Here is a 24078-nt window from a genome sequence, read left to right as displayed (position 1 = left end):
GAAGGGTTCTCTTCACTTCAGGGCTACGCAAGGTACTCGGACAACCACTTCTTAGCAATTAGCAGGTCACCCAATCGTAAGACTGCAGAATTATTTTTGGCACATCAGATGCTCATGAATCTTGCTAAAAGTGCTGTGATCCCATTGGGGTACTAAATATTTATATTTGCAAGCTTTTTAAATACAGAATTTTTACTGTGCCAGAAGGTTGCTCTGTTTTTTGTTTTTTTGGTTTTTTTTAACATACATTTCAATACTGCATTGAATCACAGAATATTAGCAGAGTGGATAATTTTCTAAATCAGCTTAGAAGTGAAAAACTAAATAGATGTAATAAACACATTATTTCCTTATTATTTTCCATATCTCAATCCGCAATATGTAAGCCGGTTTCAAACTAGAGATAAAAATAGCTGCACTGAACGGAGTATATCTTAAGCAGTTCAAGTTGACAGCAAGCACACTTCTTATGAGTAAAGATGGTGAACTGTTTGTTTTTGTTGTTTTTTTCCCCCTTGGGCACTTTTATTCTCATGTTGAATTCTCCAGTGCTGGTACCTGCTGTATTTCTTTCCCTTTGCAGCTCACTGTCATGACAGCAGAGCAAGCTGAATGAGACTCTCTGTTGTCCATTTTCCACGTATTCCCCCTTTGCATGAAGGGTTTGGATCCTCTCCTGTCTCCAAGTCCCTCTCAGTGTGTCCAGGCCAGGTACGTGAGGGAAAACCAGTTGGCTTCTGACACCTGGCAAATCTTTGTTTATGTGTTTTATAAGAAGCTCTTATCATTAACTAAATTAAATGTCTCACAACAACTTTATCAGAAAAGCATATTTCCCAACAACTCTCTACAAACAAAAAAGCAGACCTCTTAGTAAAACCCAGAAAGATGCAACACTGTGTACGAAGTAGCATGATGCCTGTGGCTCTAAGCACACACAAACAAATGTGCTTGTTTGCTCCAAACAAACCTGAAGAAGAAAACTCTTCTTATTTGGCTTCAACACATGTTGGCATGACTCAGACATAGACTTTCATGCAGATTTCTGCACAAAGTAATATGAGTAATGCGCATTACATACCACAGCTCATTTATTATCAGTCTAGTAGACAACAAAATCATATAACACACACACACATTCACAAGGAGGATGGCAGAAAAAGTGGGCGCATGCATGTTGCATTCCCCTCTCTGTGTATTGCTAGTACCTTTAAAAATCTGACAAAAGATCCACTTTGTGTTTTACTCGTTTGTTTGTTTTGCAGAGATTTTGCCTGTTTTCTTATTTGGCTTAGAGGTACTTTTTAAAACAAAAGAAAACAAAACCCAACATAAACAATCCACCCAGTCTCTCCCTTCAGGTGTGACCTAGTTCTTAAATTAGGGTCAGCTGAGTTAGCGATGACAGCACCATTGCTTTCTTAGCATTGTAACGTGGCACCACAGCTTCTCAGCTCCCATCAGCCACATTTACTAGCCAAGAGAAAAAATGCTGCCTTTGAGCTGAGTGAGCTCAGCTAATGCACCCTCTTTTCTCCTGGAACTAATGCGTGCAGTCACAGCCAGCCACGCTGAAAAGCATTGAGGGCAGCTCTCCTTGGCTAAGAGTTGACAAGCTCATTAAAGCAGCCGTCCCTGGTAACTTCAGCTAGTTAACTACCCCTGCTCAATGCTCACAGCTAATTATTGGCAAATTATAATTTCAAGGTAATCCAGAAGCTAACTTCTGGCCTACAGTAGACTCCCTCTATTTCTCTCACAGGGAGTTAACAAATAGCCTTTATATCACGTTATGTATTTTCACAATTAACTTACAAAATAACATCATATCATTTTCTCTTCCAGGTCAGGACACTCTGCATTATCTTACATTTTGATGTCTAAAAAGAACAATTTGGAAAAATGTATCTGAATAAATAGAACATGATTTTCCTGCCTGCATTAATCCACTGTCCCCAGACTCTTTCCAAGAGCTGCCAAGAAAACTAGGTCTGAAGCAAACTAAAGAAAGCTGAAGAACAAAGCAGGAAGAAAGGCAGACTTAGGAATGGTGCACTGCATGGGGATCACATGGACATTGCTTTATTCTTGGTTCGGCTGGAAGTGGGCAGAGGATGAATGCAAGGAGAATGCTTGCTCCTCATCCCGACTGTGTCTTTCAGAAATCCTGTCTGATTTTATGAGCACAGCATGTCTGAGGCAGCTAAATGCAAACATTTAAACTGCAGTATGACAACAATCTTGTACTCTCATCTCAGGCGGAGACTTCACTTTTCCTGTTAAGCAGTGCATAAGGTGTGCTGCAAGAAAAGACAGGCAAAGAAAGCCACCTGAACACACTCTGCCCCATGAAGAATCAGATGAGCAGAAAGGAAAACACAGAAATCCCCACCCACTTTCCCAGTTTCAGGGAGCATATGTTTGCACAGATGCAAATCTAATTAATGTTCTAATTAATGTTAATGGCCTGTAGTCAAAAAACCAAACTCATAAACGCTGTAATCTAAACTCTGTAATCTAAACACTGTAAACCTCTCTGGCAGTGCAGGTCGCTCTGAAACATCCCCCCAGACTGAGGTTTGAATGAGTTCAGTGAATGGTGGTGGTTCATGCTCCTGCTCTTTGGTGTCACAGACCGCTCCACCACCTGGTACGGTTCTGCTCCATGAGAGCTCTTTCAGTGGGAGCACCAGGAAAAGCCAGGGAGAGCTTTTCCAGGTACGGGGAATCATGATGCATCTCTGCACCCAAGCAACAGCACATTCTAGCTGTTGTAGTGCTAAACAGGCACTGTTAGAAAAAAATAAATGTATCAGGAAAACTAAAGCAAATACAATCCTCCACTAGGCAGAGGACAAGAGATCAATTTTGCAAGACAGAAGTCAAAGTAGTATGGGAAATTGGACGGATCATAAGGGCACAGGAAGACCAGATCAAATGACAAGGAAAAATTACATTAGAACATCAGCTTGAGAACAACAAACCGAGGGACATGCCTAAAACACAGATTAAAAGCAATCTAAATTGCTGCTGGTATCACTGTGAAAAACTATGCTTGAGTGTATATTCCTTGGGGATTTAAATCTATGCTATTAATTTCTTCTCTACTTCCACAGGACTTTAATATGAGCAATTTTCTTTTGTTTCCCTTCATGCTTTTCCTTTTTAAAGGTTATATCTGTCTGCAGATAAACATACGAGTAAATCATTACAGCATCTAATAAGGTCTTCTATCACAGGCCACTGAGCAGACTGGTGCCTGTGCCGCAGCATGTAGGTCACACAATTAACCACTTCTTGTGCAGCCAGCACATTTCTGAAAATTCCACTTACATCATCTTTAACTGTTTAAAAGTAAAGCAAACTAACACACTGCTTTACGCTTTGGAAGATAAAATATAGCTACTGTATCCTGGGAAATAAATGAGTTCCAATATATTTGCCTGCTACACATCAAGAAAACTTGCATTGATTTCAGATGAAAGTATTGGAAATGATCAAAGCTAAACTGAGTAACAAGAGAATAAAGAGATGTTGCTATGCAATTAATGAACAAGCAAGTACTTCAAATAATGTGAACAGATTGCTGCATATCCATTTTCTCATAGAAATATTCAGTTGTTACGTGAAAATTCTTAATTACCAAAAATTCAAACTGCAGAATCAAAACTAGTAAGCATTTTTTAATATTTCTGCTTTTCAGTTCATGATGTATTATCTGAATTGCTGAAAATGTGTGTATCATACAAAACCAAGAGTACATTTTCAAATCACAACAGAATTAAGAAATAATAACTGCTATTGAAAGCAGATGACAATAAACTCAACTTCTGTGGAGCAAAATGGGAGGGCTTTAATAACACTACAAATAAACCTTTTTAATAAATTACATCTCTAGTGCAGGTCAACTGAACTCTCTGCTTTGACAGTCCCTTGCTCATTTCTCCAAGACACTGCAGCCTCATTTTTCTCCAGACACTCAGACTCCAACACGCAGGCTGACAGCAGTGGCTCTCTTCCAGTTTAATATTTGTTTCAGTGATGCCTTCTGGCTCACAGCCAGAGGTCAAATGTGCTCCATCAAGGCAAGAAAGCATTGCAGGGCCATTGTACTGGTTCAAGATTTTTATGAATCCCAATTTCTTTTCATTATGGTATTTCTGAATCAAATGAAAAACCTAGCCAGTTGAGCAAAATGGAACAGACGTCATTATTCTCTACTAATACCCTTTTGCTAAATACAGTTCTGAAGAAGAAATTAACATCAGCTCAGTGAAGAACAGGCTTAGATTTCAGATGCTCCGCAGTTAACTTGACTTCATACCCTGAAGAGATAGGTTTACAGACTTTGCTTTGTGCAACACATAGTGTTTTGAGTTTCATTGTAATATAGTGAAATAACAGAAACGCTTCCTCTGTAAAGAAAAGGCAGACACTTTTCACCAGAAACCAACACAGGATGACTGTTACAAGAAAGCTCAAATTAGGGTCTATCTTGTAGAATAACTGAACTATAGACTAACTTGAGCACAACTAGAATATTCAACACACAAGAGACCCCAACAAATACACATTTCCTTTGTCTGTAAAGACAAGCCCTGCAGGAATTTGTAGGGTAAGGAAGAATGTGTGCATTCATTTCTTAAAAACTAATGTTTTGTGTTTGTTATCTTTAACCATGTTACATATTTACTTTTCTGATGAGGGCTCTCTTCTGCAGGCAGATGGATGTGAGAGGTTTTAATGCAGCTTGAAGCACTTTGCTTAGCACTATTATACATACTTTCAAAGGTAGAATGCATGATATTCAACTTGAAGAAAAAAGACAAAAAGGCAAAAAAAAAAAAATTAAAAAGAATAAGTCCTTATGTGAACTCTCAAATGTAATGAATCCATAGCAAAAAAACTTGTCTTGAGCTGTCAAGATTTCATGTCTCTGCAGAAACAACATTTTAAAGAGCAATTTTTTTTTTTTCCAGCAATTATATGACAGCATCCAAAGTCAATAAGTTAGAACACTTCTGATCCATTCCACTTGTTGAAAGAGACTCAAATGAACATGAATCTCAAGTTGATGAATCTTGATTCACAAGCCCCTGTGGCCTCCCATGCCTGAGGCCCCATTCACTGTCCCATTGTCTCCCTGCAGCACTGCAGAGCTATGGAATGTTGTACGCCCCATGAGGAGTGAAATAGTATCACTATGCAATGTATATCTCAAGTTTTTATATTCTTAAGTGATAATTGTTACTTTCCACTCCTCTTTTCTTTGTTGAAATGCAAGAAATACTGGCACTGGAGACTTCTGTTGCTCTACAGTGAACTGAGAACTACTACCAAAATAAATGTGCGTACTGGTTAGAGCTATCTAAACACTGCTGTGTCATTCAACACCATGTTCCATTTCAATTTATTCTTAGATTAACTTCCTCCATAAATCTAGTTTTCACGACACACAAATAACCCACCAAGTTTTATCATGCTGTTTTTAAATTGGGTATATGTACTACACATCATGTATATGCATAACGTGCATAAATACATATACACATCAATACACACTCAGCATTTTTTCATTAAAAATGTGAGCAACAGAATGATAAACTTTGTGATATCAGAGGCAAGCCAAGGCTGCTTCTCCAAGCCACTCTGAACTGGCAAGTTAATATGAATAATTGAAGAGAAACACAAATTTATCTTCTGATCAGTTCATTTTGTAGCAGTAACATGATGAACAGATATTCAAAAGGCAGTTCACAACCAACAGTCTTGCTCTAAAGCTGGAGCTGGCAGAGGCTATATATTGCTTTAGAGGTAAAATAATCAGTCTCCAGTGGGAGTATGAAGGGCTGCAAGCGGTGATTACTTCACCAATGTTTTAGCAAAGAGGCCAGCAAGAGCAGCATAGGCTGAGCTAAACTGGGAGCTTCCTGCACTCTGAACCTATTGATCCCAGAACAGCATGAGGAGCTTTCCACTCCTGGGATGTGAATATGAATTCAAGGAAGTTCTGCACAAACATGCGCAAGAACTTCTTTACAGTGAGGGTGACGGAGCACTGGAACAGGCTGCCCAGGGAGGTGGTGGAGTCTCCTTCTCTGCAGATGTTCAAGACCTGCCTGGATGCCGACCTGTGCAACCTACGGTAGGGAACCTGCTTTGGCAGGGGGGTTGGACTCGATGATCTCTGGAGGTCCCTTCCAACCCCTACAATTCTGTGATTCTGTGATGAATGAGACTTCTGCTCTCACTTTCTGTCTGCTCTCAGGACTCCTTTTGTAAGTCATACACATAAGTATGCTAGCCCTGAAAGAGCTGATACTGTGCTGCAAAGTACCAAATAAATTATGATTAATTAAAAATAAGAAAATGTAAGAAACACTTTCACCTGGCAGCAGTCCTGCTAGGAGCAGGTGGGAAGCTCCAGCCAGCCTGTGCTGCACTCCCACATAACCCGTGCCACACACAGACGGCACGGCACTTGGAAAAGCATGACCTGAGACAAAAGGATGCTCATATTTCATCTTTTCCCAGTCCTGTAGAAATGCAGCAGCCTGATGTAACCCTTCTGTATAGTGTATCTTAAAAAATAAAATACTGATAATACCCTGAAATTCAAGATGTTATTATTGATCTACAAACCTGGAGATTTATGTTAAATTTTGAAGCACCTTCCATTTTCTTTCCCACAAGGAATGGGGTTTTTTTTTAATACATTTTTCTGAGAAAGGCTTCAAGAAAATCTTTCCCTATACATCCTTCCTGCTGCTCGGTCATCCATGTCCTGATCCACCAGAACAGGCTCACATGTAATTAGATCCCAAAGATAGATGGGATTTCTAGGAGTGAAGGACGTGCAACGTACCACAGGATCTTGAAGGGCTCATGAAATTAAAATATTTTATCCCAGACCTTTATGCATATATTGTAACAGATAAACTTACTGCAGCTATTTGTATCATTAAAAAGTCAGTTGCTGAGATTTGGGAAAAACTCTTATTTCTTCCTCCTTCTTGGACTAATCTTTCTGTTTGATTATAAGTAAGACTACATTTAGGACAAGGTGGAAGAAAATATCATATAGATGAAAATCTGTATTAGTATATATATCACATCATAACATGATTACTTACAGCATCATTTAATGATACAATAGATGTTAGTAGTATGTGTCAGTATGGCGAAAGAATGAATACACAGACACATTCTTCAAGGCATCTAATACACAAAATGAAAAAGCATTAAGAAAAAGTTATAGCGATGTATTTTAGTGCTTCAGTCTGCTGTTTCTAAAACTGCTTGTGAAGCAGAGTGCTTTAGCACACCTGCATCATTTATCTGCAGCATCTCCACAGCTGGGAGTGTGCCTTAATGCTCATGGCAGGGAGCCAAATTCATAAGCAAGCAACCAGCTCAGGAATTGCTTTCCTCACTGCTCACCTTTTCTACTGAGAGGCTGCAAAGAAGGAGAGACAGATAAAATCTTGCTTTGATATAATGATTGTTGCGACTGACCTCTCTTCAACTATTCACTGGATGTTTCAAACTGAAAATCTGTTTTCATGCAGTTCTAAAAGCTACTGAAATGACTTCCTGAAAAGTGAGAAGGGGAGGTAGCTAAGGGTGCCTTTTTGTGTTTGAAACAAAGGAAAAACCATAACCCCAAAAAACCTCTTCAAATTTCTCTGAAATGTTTATGTTGATTTTACTTATTTAAAATATTTTATTTCCAAATTATCATGCTACCCCCTGAAAGTCTAAAATAAGCCAATAGCAAACAGAAACAAAATTTTGAAACTACTTAACTTGTATTCTATTTCCTCTGTTTTGAAACACTCACACACATTGTTTAAGGAAGATCCACGTGCACTGAATATTATGTTTTCTTCTATTTTGAGTATTCAAATCAATGCAAAAAACTGCACTTCTAAAGATGCACTTGGGTGTTCAAGTTGAACTGAAGTTTAGTCTTGAAAGTACTCTTTGGGCTAATCCCCACAATATATAATTCTGCTGCTCACAAGAAACTTTCAGCTACTGGCAAGATTATTTGGAAGGAATCTCAAGAGGTCATTGAATCCATCCCCACTGCCAAAGCACACACCCTACAATACATCACACGGGTACACCAAATATTCTATGAATATGTTCATAGAAGGAGACTCCACAACCTCTCTGGGCAAGCAGTTCCACAGCTCTGTCACCCTTGCTGTAAAGAAGTTCTTCCACATGCTTGCACAGAACTTCTTCCTATGTTCAAGATTTAGGCCATTGTTCCTTGTTCTATCACTGCATACCACCAAGAAGAGCCCGACCTAATCCATTTTCCTCTGACCTTCCTTCAGATATTTATTAAGATTAATCAGATCCCCATTCAGTCTTCTTTTCCTCAGGCTGAACAGACCCAGGTTACTCAGCCTTCCTCATATGGGAGATGCTCCAGGCCCTTTATCAACTCTGTGGCAATCCTTCTAGAAGATCCCCATCTTTTTTGGGCTGGGGAGCCCAGAACTGGACACAGTATTCTAAATGTGGCCTCACCAGGGCAGAGTAGAGGGAGAAGATCACTACCCCAATCTGCTGGCCACACTCTTTTTAATGCACACCAACGGATGGATATTTTAGATCTGTTCTATATAATATTGGAAAAAACTCATTTGAAGTAATAAACCTGATCAAACATTGTTAAATATTAAAGCCAGAAAACAGAGCTGCTACAACAGTCAGAGAAACAGGCACTCATCTTTTAAGAAGGTGGCAACCTCAAATTTTAATTGAGATGGACTGAACTAAAGCTTTCTGTAGAGCTTAATATGTTCATGAGAAAATTAGATGCAATATGAGGTGAACAGTGAAACTACTGGATAAGCTTGACTATTTCCTGTTTGCACCAATAATCCAGAAGCTATTCTGAATGGGAAAGAATTATGCCCTTTAACATGGAAAATTCATCCTTTCTTGTAATTACTAGACATGACAAAAACTACTTGTCTCTGGTTAGCTCTTCACTTGCATCAGAAGTCTGAATCATCCGCAGCCCACCACCATCATCATGGGGACAGACCGACTATTTGCTAGCGGCCCTGAGTCTACCCAGGATATTTGTTTCTGGAGAAGGTAAGAAACATGCAGAAATGGGATCTCTCCAAAAGACACAGCACCTACCTTCATAGCAAGAGACACATCAAAGAGATAATGTTTAACTCTTTGGGAGCTACTTAGTATTATGTAAAAGTTATTTCAATAGTGATATTTACAGGCTACATTCATGATAACCACAAGACAGCCGCGTGTCACTCAAAACACCCAAGTATTCTTGACAATTCATCACCACGTTCATCACTTTCCATGCCTTCAGCTTCTTTCCATTCACTTACAGGTAAATCATCACATTCAAGTACCTGTTAGCAGCATCTCGTACCTCTACAAAATGTAGAAATTATCTCTTCTTCCTTTCAAGATCCTGAACATTTACTGGCTTTTAAATTAGAAAACAGACTTTTGAAGCAATTGCCCAGTACTTCAGCAGGTATAGATACTTCTTCACAATTCTTAGATATCAATATATAGCTACTCTAAAATGGCAAGGGTGAAAAGTAGAGCCCTGCTGAACAAGCTAATATGGGGGCAGGAAATTAGAAAATCCATACAGGACTACATTAAGCCTATGCAGAAAACCACACCTAAATTGAAAGAATACAGGCAGGTTCAAATGTCCAGTCAAATAGGCTGATTCTGTATAGAATTAGGAGAAACTGAGCTGCACGACTCCTCTATTTATCATCCCATCCCTAGGGACGGAGACAGATTTCCCAAGAGGTTCAGTTTGTTTGTACCTGCACAGGGAAAAAAGCCAAGACGTAGCCCAGATGAGTTTATAGTCCAGGATTGGTAAAAGCATCTTTTTACCTTCCTTGAGACTCAAGTAGGAATGCATGTTTCTCAATAAATTAACCAGGAAAGTTATGATCTGTCTCCTAGGACCAATTCAAAACTCATTTCAAGTCGTGCATGTTTCACATGCAGAATTAGTATCCCTGTCAAGTGCAACGAGTCACCTCTTCAAGAAATTCCTACAAAAATGAATCACTGAAATGGAGAAGCTCAATCTAATCATTCTCCTCTTTCTTGTCCTTTCCCTTCCCTTTTATGGTCCTGTGCAGAAAACCTGCACCGACCTGCCAAGGATGTGCAGCTCAAAGCTGAGTAAATAACTTTTCTTACAGGAACTACATGAATTCTATGACATGCTTTTCACAACATTGACGTGTTTACAACACTACAGTCCTTTCAGAAGCAGACCACCTTTGGGGAAGGGAATTACTAGAGACTTCCACATGGTGGCACAGTTCCCTTTACTGAAAGACAGCACTGATCTGTGTGCCTAAAGACATTTTTACTTTTATTTTTCTTTTAATGTACTGGCCACTATCGTGGATAGGCTTAAACAGATTTAAAGTCTCTAGCATCTCTCTAACAAGGCCCACTTTGACAAATTCTTCTAACACAGAGTTTAATGAGTTACAAAGCTTCCTTCTCTGAGGCTGTGCTTGCTGCCACGCAGAAGCAAGCATCAAACCAATGCAGTAAGGCAAGTAATGAGGCAGAGAAGCTGAAGAAGCTAGAAATCTGATTTATCCAAGCATCAGGTCATCTGTTTTAAATCCTATTGCACTTCTTTTACTCTCACAATAAGTTGGATAAAATGGACTAACAAGGAACCCTCCTACCACATCTGCCTTTCCATGACTTTTTTCCAGAGGCAAAGATTTTCCTGGTGTTCCCAGACCCACCTCCCATCTCTGCAAGGTATAGCCATACAGCAGCTGGAAGCTCTGCCCTCAGCCTCTGGAGCGGCAGGGTAAGGCCCAAGCTGCTGAACAACAGCAACAGCCCTGCCAGGCAGTGATAGATAGCACATCAGTGCTCAAGTGATGCAATAAACATAAAACACTTGTATAATTCCTACTCCATTTCTTGTCCTGCTCCTTTCAGCCACTTCAGCGAATGTTTCAGTGCTCAGCTACGATTACTCATGTAAGCATCATCAGCACAATTTGGCCTACACAGGAGAAAAAAAGCCAGTTGCCGTGGACAAGCTCTTGGCTTCAACTCATTTTGCTGATACTGGATAGGTATCAGCTCCATAAATTGTGTAGCTTAACAGCTAGTCATACAGGAGGGAGATGATGACCAGTGTTCTTTGTCCACACAAACACTCCACACAAGGACTCCCCCAGTGCTAATTATCCAGTGAAGAGTGAAACGTACCAAAATGTCAGCTACTTGCAATGCTTTCCACACTGTAAGACATTTGAAAGGAACAGCTTTCTGAAGACTGGTACCTAATGCTCATCACTCCCCCACTCCATTTACTGTGCCTGTCATTATAACGAGAGCAGCTGAAGCCTCGCTTTTTAACTGCCAGCCTGCCAAGCGAAACAAACTTATTTACATCTGATTTAAACATCACAAGCCAAATAATCAAGACGACAAAGTACCCTGATCAGTCTGTTTTCTCTCCTAAAATATATCGTTAATGCTATTATAATTATTAAATCTGTTTCATACTGTCTTTCTGCATGTAAGTAGCTTCTGCTCCTGTCAGTCACTGCAGGTGTATGGCAGCAAAGGCGCTCATTTAAACTAGTTGGATTTCCAATTTTAGAGATTCGCATACATTCTTAAAAATGGATGCAAGCACATGGCAAAATTGTCAACAAGACCAATCTGGAGACATGTGCACAAGCTTTTAAAACCTCCTGCTGCTTCCTTCTCCTCAAAAAGTTTAGATTACATCACTGAAGGCCCTAATTTAATTATGGTGCTTGTTCACATAGTAGTCTCATTTTTACTGATAAATTTTATCCTCAAACTAGACTGCATTCTCTGTTCTCTGAAATACAAAGTTCCTTTTTCAAAAAAGCAGCTTCCTTGTTAGTATCTGAGAGTTGAAGCAGCCACTTGAGCAAAGAGTATTTAAAGAGGGGACAAACTTGAGAATAAAGAGCCACTGCCATCAATGAAAGCCCCAGGAAGCTGTCCAGCCGTAACAAAAAACAAGCCTCTCTCTCACTTAGAACAGAAAACTCGCTTGGTTGTGCAAGGGGTCAGTTATTACCATTTACTCTTCAGCTGTAACAAGCAAATTCTTGGCTCTTGGTCACACTATCCTGACCAAATGGAATAAAACTTTAAATTGCAAATTCCTTTGAAAAAATTAGTCTTGCATGGTCAACCTATATTGTGCCAAAAGGAGGAGTATATTAAACTTCACAACCTAGGAGACATTCTGCAGCTTGCAAGTTATGTTCACAATTGCAAATTTTAACTGTTATCTCACAGTGTATTTTCTTACAGACCTTGGCTTCTGGATCACTGTTGATGCTACAAGAATCATCATCATCAGACTGTGGAGCATTTCTGTTAAAAAAATAAAAACAAACATCAACTTAAAAATAAGGTAAAAATTAAGGAAAACACCATATGAAACTGGTTACTCCATGGGAATTTCTGAAGTCATCGTACCTGAGCTTCAGGGAGGCATAGCGCAATGTTGCTCCTTCAAACTCTTTCAGACTTGGGTCTGGGTTCACAGTGGCTGCATGCAGGTCCTACAGATAAAGGCAGTTTGGTCAATGCAGTATTAAGGACACCGCCGTGTTATTTCTTATTTCAAAGGGAAATTAAATCCTCCCTGCAAAGAAGCGACAGTATTTCTGGCTGAAGTTGAAAAGAGGCATGCATATGTATTCTCAAGCTGCATTTCATTCAGTGCAGGCATCTTATTTGTTATATCATGGCAGTTGCCCTGCAAGTTTAGACTGAATCCATTCCACGTGGAAAGATCAGAAAAGGCAGCATGTTTGTGAGCTACACATCCTTAGCAGTACCCCCATTCACTTCGGCCTAAGTTATGAATGACATTCATGGAGAAATAAAAGGGAAAAAAACAGCCACTGCCATGCAAAAAACAAGGGTAACAGTATTAAAGGTTCTAAAATCTGACAATATACTTGCCTTCCAAATGTCACTATTAATCTTTCCCCCATTCAGTACAGCAAAATCACTCCATGGCTGTTTCTAGACACATAATTATTCACACAGGAAGAAGCACATTGATAAAAAAAAAAAAAAAAAAGAAAAAGAAAAAAAAAACACAAGACACTGTTGTTAGCATTGATATTTACAGGATGGGTTAGGGAACAGATCACCTCAAACTTCAGCTAATTACTATACCATGGCATTTGGAGGAAAGGGAAGAAAAGACATGCTTCTAACAGTTACTTACCAAAACAAATGATTGAAACAAGGAAAGTTAATATAAATTAGGAACGAACAATGAAATTATTCTTTAACTATGATCTTAAAAGCAAGCAAAATAAATCTGAATATGAATGTTGGCCACAGCTGCTACAGCCTGGTAAACAGCAGTTTAGGGGAAACACAAGGATTTCCATTTGATTGCCACATTTGTTAAGGGACTAATACTACTGGAACTAGAACTGCAACACAATGATATACACAAGGAGAAGATACATACAAGGTAAAGATCAAATATTTTCTAGGGAAAAAGCACGAGGAACAAAGTGAAGGGAAGAAGGATTAATAAGGAGTGCAGAGAGATTTTTTGTTGAGAAAGTACTTTTGTAAAATCTAGGAACTTTTTTTTTTTTTTTTTTAAGAAAACAAAACAAACCATCCACTCTCTCATTTTCCATTTAGCTTTCTAATAGCTCTGATGCATTCAGAGTGGCGCAATTAATAAGGCAATAGTGCATTTAACACTATGGCAATCTGAGTTTTGTCCTTCTCTGCAAAGTCTAGGAGGAGCAACTAATGTTGGAGCTGTCCCCTCCTCCTTCCCCACAGGGAAGCCCCCCAAATAGCTCCCCAAATCATCAAGATTTCCCATAATTAATAATAATTAATAATAGCCCCTCCCAAGACAAGCTGTGCACTAAGGCCAAGCAGAACCCACATACTCAGTACATTAATTCACAGTATGGATCTCACATCTCAGAAGCGTTCTCAGGAAATCTCGCCTGGAGTAATTATTGGTTAAAAACAACTCCCACAGTAACTCCTCCCAAACACGCCTCTGACTTAATTAATGGTTGTTAGCTTTTCCTACTAAGCCCCTCATTTTTAAATTATTAGCTGTTGGCAATTATGTTACCTATGGAATAACATCTAAAGGTGATCCAGGTGTGTGATGAATCAGACTTTAAGAAGACAACTACCATCACCACGTTCTACTGGGACCTCAAAGAAGTTCTTATTGAAAATTAAGCCCCTTCTCTCTGCACAGGAAATGGGAAAAAGGCAGTAATTTCTCTAAAATTTGGAAGAAAACATACAAAACATGAGGATTTACAAAGGAAGTCAGTCATCAATGCAGAGAAGAAAAGAGCCAACTAAGTGAACTTTAACCACCTGTCCATGTGGTTTTGTTTTTGTGCTTTTGCTAGTAGTAGCTTTTGGAGTAGAAAGGGAAAGAATAATCCAGGTTAGCCATACTTAGTGTTTATTAGCACTTCTGCTAAATGTGAAGAATTTTCACATAATGTGTAACCTGCAATTGGTATAGATTGAAATTCACTAATTATCTTGAAAAGTAAAACTGTCTCACAGCCTGAGCAAGAGTAAGACGTTTTTGTATTCTTCATTTTTTAAAGCCCTTTGTGCCATTTGTGCGCATTACAGCACCATTTTTCCATGCTCATTTTCTTGTAACTTGCTGTTCAATGCTAAGTATCTGTTGTACTTCATGCTAACTGCCTGCAACCAGGCATGGAATAAAACTGGCTATTTTTGTTGACTGCCCTCAGCTGTGAGCCACATTCTACCAAATGAAGCAAAGTTTCTGTATGTCACATCATTTAAGAGACAGGGACACAAAGCTAAAATAAATAACAAACAAATTAATAAAGAAGGAACAAGACAGAGGGTAAAAATAGCATTACTCAGGGAACAAAAAAAAAATCTATAATTCTATATGTTTATTTAACTAACCTAAAAGCTGGAATAGCCCAAACAAACTCAAGACTAGCACTTAATGCTTCACAAACAAAAGTGATAAAATAATTGTTATGGAGTGACAAAAGCCCATTAAGACAAATAAGAAATGCTACCCACACCAATCTTCAATCCTAGATTGCCCTTTCATCCATCAAAAAGATTTTCAGAAGAAAACAATACAAATTCCTGCCCATGGGGTTGAACTAAAGCAGCCCTTCCAAGCCAGATCAGTTTGGAAGCCTGTACTCTAAGCAGCTCTATGGGAACCAGCAGTACACAGCTCAAAGTGCTCCAGCCTCAAACTGGAACCTGTCCACCACAACCACTGCTGCCAATGGCAGCACCAGGGTACAGACATTTGGGAGCCTCATTCTAGATCAAATTCCACATCTTTTTAGTCAGACTGACAGACACAGATTTCCAAATTAATTCTATCAATGTGCTGGTATTTTATTGCAGTGCTTTCTTAGCAATGATAGTAAAAAAATCAGTATTATTTAAATAGTAGCATGTTAGAAGCTTATTGGTGAACATAGAAACCTTCAAGAGATGAATTCCTCAGTTTATATCTACAATTAAAATAGGCATATAATATTACATACTAATAAAAGTATCAGGAACTTGTTTATTTTCGATATAATCTTTTAAGATACAGTATATTGCATTGATCCTGCCATAGAAATGCATATGCTTGACTGGATCAAATTCTTCAGTACATTAGCACATCCACATCAAAATCTAAGTTTAATTTGAGTTATATATATGGCATATATATGGCATTTTAGAATAGCTCTTCAAGTATTCTTATTTTATACATTCACACTGTACTAAGATCTGTGCTGCTATAATTATTCTCTGTTTAAAGAAATGAAAATTATAAAGATTAAAGGTCCATATGCCACATTAGCAGCAGGTCTAACATTTTCACTGCAAAGACATTTTAAACAGAGGTAGAAAAATAATTCAAAAGAATATATGCATTCTCCGTCTGCAATTTACTAACCTAACTGATTTCTGGGTGGTCATGAAGGACATCTACAACTTCCCTATTGAAGCCCATATGTTGTCCATATTCTAGAGAAATACTTAATGTTGAAGTTATATATCCCTCACTTATACAATCCAGACATTTGAAGTTGGAAGAATTTGCAGGAATTTATATGGCACATTTGTGATTTTTTTTTTCTTATTTTCTACATGATTGATACCAATTGATGTTCTTTCTGCATGAACCTCTCTCAGAAATGATTTCCAGTGTGTTTGGTGAACAGGCACCTTACTGATGTGAACTGTAACTAAAATGGTGTGGTCAAGTTTGGCAACCTTATGAGTAGCAGTTGTGAACACATGGGAGCAATCTTTCTGAAATAATAAACAAGAATGTGCATGTTTAAGCCTATACAGGATAAAAGTTTCAGGGTCAAAACTGTAACACATATTTGAATGCCCTTAACTCCCCTTGCTTTTCACCTACGTTATTTTGGTGCATGTATCAATAAAGTCAAGAACACAAAAAATGTCATACCTAAATACATTAAGAAAATAATAACCAAATACTGCCTGATACAAAAATCAAAGCTAGTACAAAGATTTCAATTGATTCCATAAAGCTGTAGACATTCTTCTGGAAAGTCAGAACAAAAAAGGATTACGTTTCAAAATAATCTGTTATCGTGTTAATGGTTCATTCCACAGAAGTCAAGTCTACGTTAAAAACCAATGTGATTCCATTTTTGAAGCATACTCTTCCTTCTCAGTATTTATTTTACATTTCTGTGTATACAACATTCAATCAACCTTCTCAAGTGTGCCTTCAAGGATTATTTTAAAAGGCAGTATCATATATTGCTCTTTCAGCCCATGTAGAAAGAGAGAACATCTTTCTGTTTCTAGTTAAAGACTGACTGCAACACAGTGATCTACTCACGCAGATATTTTGCGCTGACAAGATGTTAAGAGGCTTACACTTGAGAGTACTTGATATTTATTTAATAGCAACTACCCTGTAAAGCAGCTGCTGTCTCAAATGAATTCTTTGTGTGATACTCCCTCCTACTATGTGAACCAAAAAGAAGATGCAATTACAAATAGTCTAGCAAAAAGATAGCTATAATGTGCAGAAATTTTATGTACCCATATAATGGAGTAACGCTTCAGCACATACTGCAGTCATTTCACATCAATCACGCACTGACTTATTTATGCGAGATATGATGTTTGATTTCATCCTACACATCCCAAGTTTAGGATGCTTTATGAGGCATAGCCATTAGAAAATACACATGAAAAGTAGGCAATTACAATATATTGTCAACAAGAAGCTCTACTTCGGAATAGCATCAGGCCTCATATTCTAAAGCTTACTTTAGGTAACGTTCAAACATGTCAAGAAGGTATGTCTTCTTTTTACTTTTTTTAATGGTACACAGCACACATCAGGACAGCGTGTTACCTCAGTTTCTGGAGTAGGAGATGGTGTAATGGAACCAAGTGAGCCTTTCCTTGAGCCCTGAAGATCTGTTTGAACAGACACAGGACGTTGCCACTGAGTTGTTCCCGTAGGTATATGCCAGTAATAGATTCCAGCAATATCATTGATTTTTTTCCATCCAGGTGGTAAGTCTGGGTCTGTCTGAAATGATTGATCACTCCATATATCTGCTGGGAACAGGAAAAAAAAAAAAAAAAAAAAAAAAAAAGAAGAGAAAAAAAAGAAAATGAATCAATGTTAAAAAGATATGAATGTTTTTTTTTTTCATAGGTCTTCACCTGATGCAAACAAAACACAGCAGGTACTACTATTCCTAGGGACAGGAACACCAAGAAAAACTTGACTTACTGATCTCAAAATAAGGCACGAAAGCCTTTGTGGTTTGAATCAGCCTATAAAGAGAGGGAAAACTTAACAAAGAGCCATTCCAATATGGCTGTTACCCAATACCATCAGATAAACTAGCTTTTCTAATAGCGTTTAGCTTTAGGTACATTAAAACACAACATACAAAGAAATATCTGGAATTGTGATGTAACCTGTTCTGCTCCCTTCATCACACTACTTTCCTTTGTCAATGCACGCCAGCAGAGCATGCATTTCTGCTAATCAAAATCAGCTTATCAAAAGAAAGAAATAATAACAGAAAACCAGAACCTGCAGTGGCTGTACTTGCAACATCCATACTTGCAATGGCTCTACTTGCAACATCCATACTTGCTCAAAACAATGCAAATAAAAGAACATAATGAACATTTTGCATACAACCCTGGCTGTCAGAAGTAACATTATTTTGAACTGGTTTTATAATAGGGTAGGAAAAAAAAAGCCCAACCTCATCAACAGTGCCAACACAGGGATAAAATGCTGGCTCTGCTGACAAATCTATTATGAACTGAAGAATGTGCCAACAATTCATATCATAATTAGAGACGCTCCCAAATTTATATGAGATTACAAATACGTATAAGAAATGTCACCAGTGGAAAAAAAATACAGTACTTTTTATAAAGGCAGAGGCATCTCTGTGAAAAACAGCTGTACCTCAGCAAGGGCAGTTTTCTCCTGGGGAATATATACTTTCCAGAGGCTGGGAAGAGAGCCAGTGCTCTTTAAAACTTCCCAGCTAAAAGTGCTTTGGAAGTGTCATTATGTTATGTGTTGTTAACCAGGTGCTATGCTCCAAGGGCTGTCAGCTTGCAATAACCTCCTGGACTGACGTTTCGCCAGCACTCAAGCAGACATGAGGGGCTGACACTGGCATACAAACTGCTCTAGCAAAAAAAGAAAAAAACAACACTGAAAAGAAAGGAAGCACTGTACCAATGAGCAGGAGCTCATCTATTCTAGCAACTCACTCACAGCTTTCAGATACAGGCTTCAAAACACCGACAGTGGAGGGTAGATGAACTGCAGAACCAGATGAGTTGGAAGGGACCCTTAATGGCCATCTAGTTCAACTGTGCTGCAACGAACAGGGATACCTACAGCTAGCTTAGGTCGATCAGAGCCCTGTCCAGCCTGGCCTTAAACATCTCTAGGGACAGGACATCTACCACCTCTACAGACAGCCTGTTCCAGATCAACCTGACCATGGGAAGAAATCCACTCCATCAGAAGAAGCACTGGAGTTTGTTTAGGAAACTGTTATGAAGCTGATATGGTGAGAATTCCATACTTTTCCCATTGAATTAGTGGAAGATAGTAGAAGGTCAGTTATTTGAAACTGCTGGACAACGTATTTATGGAATATTTTATTTCACTTGTCATGAAAAAAAACACAGAAAAAGATAATAGATTAAAACAATTTCCTGATTTATACTGTCAGTTGCTCTATATCCTCCTTCTTCACATCTTTACTGAATTCAAAGTTTATTGTTAGCCCAACTAACATTTCTTACTAGGTGCTTCAGCACTTCTATTACCTGTTTCTCAATACTTCTCACTTCTGCTGTCGTCACTTAGGCACGTGCAAACTCACACACAAATGGAATGATAATTTGATTGACTCTTACACTTTACGGCACAAACCAGACAACTTTTCTCACAATGCCATTTTCAATTCTTAAGTTACTGATTTACAATTTCAGGGTTAATCTGAGAAAAGAAACATAACTTTATCATTACGCTTAAATTCAATAAAGTGCTTTAAGGATCACCCCCCAATATCATGGATCGGATGCAATTATATAATCAATTAAAAAAATTCCCAAGTATACTAAATATTCACGTCAGCATGTCCTCTATAGCCTCTCCTGCATTCACTTACATAGTTCCTGACTCTAAGTTCTTATAAGTCTTGAAGTAGATTCATATTTGTATAATGCCTCGGGTTGGAAGGGTCCAACCCCTCCTCCCCTCTGTGCGCAGGGTTACCACTCACTAATTCTGGTTGCCTAGGCTCGCATCAAGCTTTTTGTCCAACAGGACCCCCTAGTCCTAGTCCTTAGGGCTGCTCTCAATGAGTTCTTGTCCCAGTTCATACACATATCTGCGATTGCTCCAACAACCTGGCCCATTTTTATTTTCAAAACAAACAACTTACCTGCACTTTTCCCAACCAGGTGTAAAGAAAACAAAACTTTCAATAACTTAACTACATTATGCAAAATACTGGTATGTACAAAGATTAATTATCTCAGTATCACAATGAAGTATGCACAGCACAAGACCAAATACACACAAGTAAGTTTAAATAAGTGGTTCATGAATTCCAAAATATGACAATAATGCCGGTGTTCATAAAATATACATATTGGGCCTCTCAGTGTATGCTGGAACAGAAAAATGATAAGCCTTCATTACACAGTGAGGAACAGTTTCACATTAGTTCAGGTTCATATAGTTTACAGAATTGTATGGTAACAACCATACCTCAGCAGCGCCGTGACATGAAATGTCACTGTGCTCATTTTAAGAAGACAGACACTGTTTCTGACCTTGTCGTATAAACATACATGTGTATGCATATATATTTGCATATGCTGTTTGTGAGGTACTATGATGTGGCTGAATCATTTCTTTTAAACAAATCAACCAAAGATAGAGAGGAAACAACACAATTATTTATTGCAACAATATACTACCAGAAATACCTAATCTGAAGTGACCTTGAAGTGTAACTGTACAGAACTAGCAGCAGAGGAAAATTGTCAATCTAGAGACTAAAAACAACAATATTTGTGTAACATTTAGCCAGAATATAATAAAATTCGCTTGTGCATGAATGAGCACTTGGAAAGAAATCAGGTAAAACAGCTGGGTGCATTCTGAGGGTAGAAAATATCACCTGGCTGAGTATTAGTTATTTACTAGAAAAATTACGCATTAACAAAAAAACCATACAAAAATATGCTTGTGTATGTTCTCAGATAAAATAGGGAGTTAAATTTAATCATCAACTGATTAATGCAGCTGAACAGGAGGAAGCCAGATCGCAGGTGTTACCAGTTACTGATCCAGCCAATTAAGGAAACAAAAGTCAGCTGTGCAAACCTACTTGAAATAAATGCAACCTTGTCCCACCTACAACTAATTTGCAAACACACCTCGACATCCACAGGGCTAACCTGCTCACAGGCTGTGACTTCCTACCAGCACAGACTGGAAAACCAACCTAGCTTGCCCTCTTCTGTAACAGGTGAAAGCATTCACCATGCACGTGGAAGGTAACAACCCATCACAAGATACAGAACACAGGAAGATGTAAGTAAAAGCCAACGTACAAAATCTGACAGGATAGATGAATGCTCTGCAGTGGAAACATACTACAGGAGACAAATTTTCTTTATTTGACTATAGAATGACGGGTAGTAAAATACTTTTCCTTTGAATTCTGAAGATCTTGTTAAACAGTATGATACTGAGTCAAAATGTCTACTTGCTGTACAGTCCACAGTAATAACAGCCACTTAGCAGAGCATAGAGGAAAAAAAAAAAATGGGGCCACACTGATACTGTTACATTCAACAGTCTTTTCAGTTCTAATCTTCTGGAAAATGGGGACAACCACAAAAGGAAGAGGGGAGAAAGGAAGCAAGTATCTGTACTGCTGCTGTAGCATTTTACAACCTGCATGCAACAAAACCAAACGTTTTATGACCACTGGGAACCTTTCTGCTGTACCTCTCTACCCAGAGGTGAAGTTCTACACTGCAACTCATGGTCTTTTCCATGCTTTTCACTGATTTGCAGATGAAAGGTTTTGTTTTGACTTCATACACCAATAATTGCAGGCTGCTGGTGCAGCACTGTGTGATATCCTGATGACTTGTGCGTTCCAAAAGGCAGATGTGAGGCTATGCCAGGTGGGTATACACCCCTAGAAAGAATCATAGTGAAACTAATAATTGCAAACTACTGTGCAAAAGAAGTATGTCAAACAGAATTAGAAGCCAAAAGCACATATATGCTGTAAGAAACAGGATCACATTCTTATATTCTGTTTTTGGAAATAAGCCAAGTTCTCTTTGAAATGATGATAAACAAGGTGCTAGGGACAGAGTAGTCAGTGCCTCTCCACTGAAGTCCTTGAGCATGGCTTTTTTTGTTTGTTTGTTTTTTAAAGATTCATTTCTGTAAGCATAATTTCTTGTACTTGGAAGCAGCTGATGATGTAAATGCGGTTTCTAGCTGATGCAAATGCAGCTTACCTGGAATTGTAGAAGCGTCTGTTTTCCAGTCCCTCTTTTCAGCAAAGAAGGGCTCCTTTCACTGTGTGGTGGCTGAATGACCAAGTGAGACCATTTGCCTGCAAGGCTCAACAATGCTTCTAAGCAATTGATCCAAATTATCTAAATAGGTTAAGAAATAAAATACCCATTCTGTACAAAGATGAGAGATCTCACTTTTCTCCTTTCAGAAAGTAGTTACTTCTCATTTACCTCTCTCAGTTCTTCAGACTGTTTTATATCTGTTCTACCTATAACGATTCTCAAAAGAAAAGAGAGACCATCCAAATGCAGGATTTGATCTAGACTTTGATTATCTACCACTCTTAGGAGCATATTTCCACACTGGAAACATTGGAATGTTTGGTGTTCAGGCTGGGAGCACAATGGTCCACCCCAGACATATTCAGAGTTCTCCAAATCTACAAAAAATAGTCTGGCCAATATTAAATTCAGAAATCCATTTTTCAGTCTCTGGCTCTTCCATTGCTCACATTCCAGCAGCTGGTACACATACAACATCCGCAGAGAAATTAAAAAAAAAAAACAAACAAAAACAACAACAGCATAGCCTCATTAGTAAAGTAAAAGTTTCTAACAGCAAAATTGCAAAGAAAGGGATGCTGACAGGATCCAACAGCATGTTGTTGGTAGTGTTCTGGCAGCAGTGGGAAGCAACTAGCTTAAAATTTGATGGCGTTTTTCATTGCTGGGTGAAAGCACCAGGAAACTGCTGGCTGATAACAGAATATGCATGTTGCAGATGCTATATTTCTGGGCACAATGAATAGGAACTGGGAAGAGAAGGGGATAAAGAGGCTTTATTAAAAGGGAAAGAGGTGGAGGAAAGCATTTCTTACTCTTCAGAACTTCCAAGATATTGAAATAAAAATGTTTTCCTTCTATCTCCTGGGCCTAAAGAAAAATCAAGCTAAAGGGAAAGAAAAGATCTGAAACGAAATCATCTTTAAGATCCCACTGATTTCAACAGATCTGGGCTTTTATCCTAAAGGGAGCACATTACTTCCTCCACCTACCTTCATATGCACACTAAACATCAAGAAAGTCATAAGAAAGGAAAGGAAGATATGTTGAGCTATTGAATGAAGGCAAAGATAAGCCAGCATTCTCTATGAAACAGCAAAACAGTAAGAACATGGACCCTGAATATTTTTATAACATCTATTGCCTCAAGTAGGCTCAATGTGCAAATGTAGGCTGCTCAGGAAAATACACTCAAAAGACAAATTTTCTTCTCACTTTGCTCTATAGCATAACTGACAATACCACTCGTAATTCACAGTAATGATGGCCAGTAGGTAGCCTCTCCCAAGCATTCATGCTTCTTGCAGTGACGCTATCTCAGACGTAAGTGCAGCAAAAACACAAGTTACTAGGACAAATAGTTATAAATCAGAAAAACCTGTCTAATCTGGGGAACATTACTCAACAAGGAGCGACAAACAGCCAGAAGCTGATCATTTGGTGCAATCTTTCCTCGCAGCATGCAACGGATTGTCATGCCAACCCAGTCCTCCTCCTCAAACTGCTGAAGCAGTTGCTTGCATTTTGGGAACTCAGAAGAGGAAGATTTCCAAACAGGTTCCAGGAAGAAGTGCTGAAATGCAGAATTTACAGACGTGCCTGCCATCAGGCACAATCTGTGCCAAGATGAGCTGCCATTTTGACCACCACCAACATAAACCATAATTAGAAGAGCCTGACAACTTGAAAATCCTAAAGAAGCTCAGGATTAAGTACCTGTGCTATTCTTTCCTTCTTTAAAACATGGTGTGCTCTTTATCCTGCTGTATGAGTTCTTACAGGCATACAGGGGCTTCAAGCAGACATGACTAATCTCAAGGAAGAGAGGAAAGCAAATTAGTCAACATTAAG

At 38.6% G+C, this 24078-nt stretch overlaps 1 protein-coding gene across 12 annotated transcripts in view; it reads right to left on the bottom strand.

Moving 5' to 3' along the window:
* APBB2 (amyloid beta precursor protein binding family B member 2) overlaps positions 1 to 24078 on the bottom strand; it is a 149306-nt gene that overhangs the window by 42261 nt on the left and 82967 nt on the right. For 7 of the 12 annotated variants that reach the window (XM_048941313.1, XM_048941312.1, XM_048941307.1 and 4 more), the window contains 4 exons: positions 17474 to 17682; positions 13021 to 13083; positions 12529 to 12614; positions 12363 to 12423 (listed from right to left, as the gene is read on the bottom strand). In XM_048941313.1, coding sequence (XP_048797270.1) covers positions 12363 to 12423; positions 12529 to 12614; positions 13021 to 13083; positions 17474 to 17682 — 419 coding nt within the window. The remainder of the gene's footprint in view (positions 1 to 12362; positions 12424 to 12528; positions 12615 to 13020; positions 13084 to 17473; positions 17683 to 24078) is intronic. The other 5 variants (XM_048941315.1, XM_048941310.1, XM_048941317.1 and 2 more) reach the window with 3 other exon arrangements.

The sequence above is a fragment of the Lagopus muta genome, chromosome 4, assembly GCF_023343835.1.
Source record: "Lagopus muta isolate bLagMut1 chromosome 4, bLagMut1 primary, whole genome shotgun sequence".
Lineage (NCBI taxonomy): Eukaryota > Metazoa > Chordata > Aves > Galliformes > Phasianidae > Lagopus > Lagopus muta.
The sequence above is the reverse complement of the archived record's forward strand: the minus strand, read 5'-3'. Positions and strand labels throughout refer to the sequence as shown.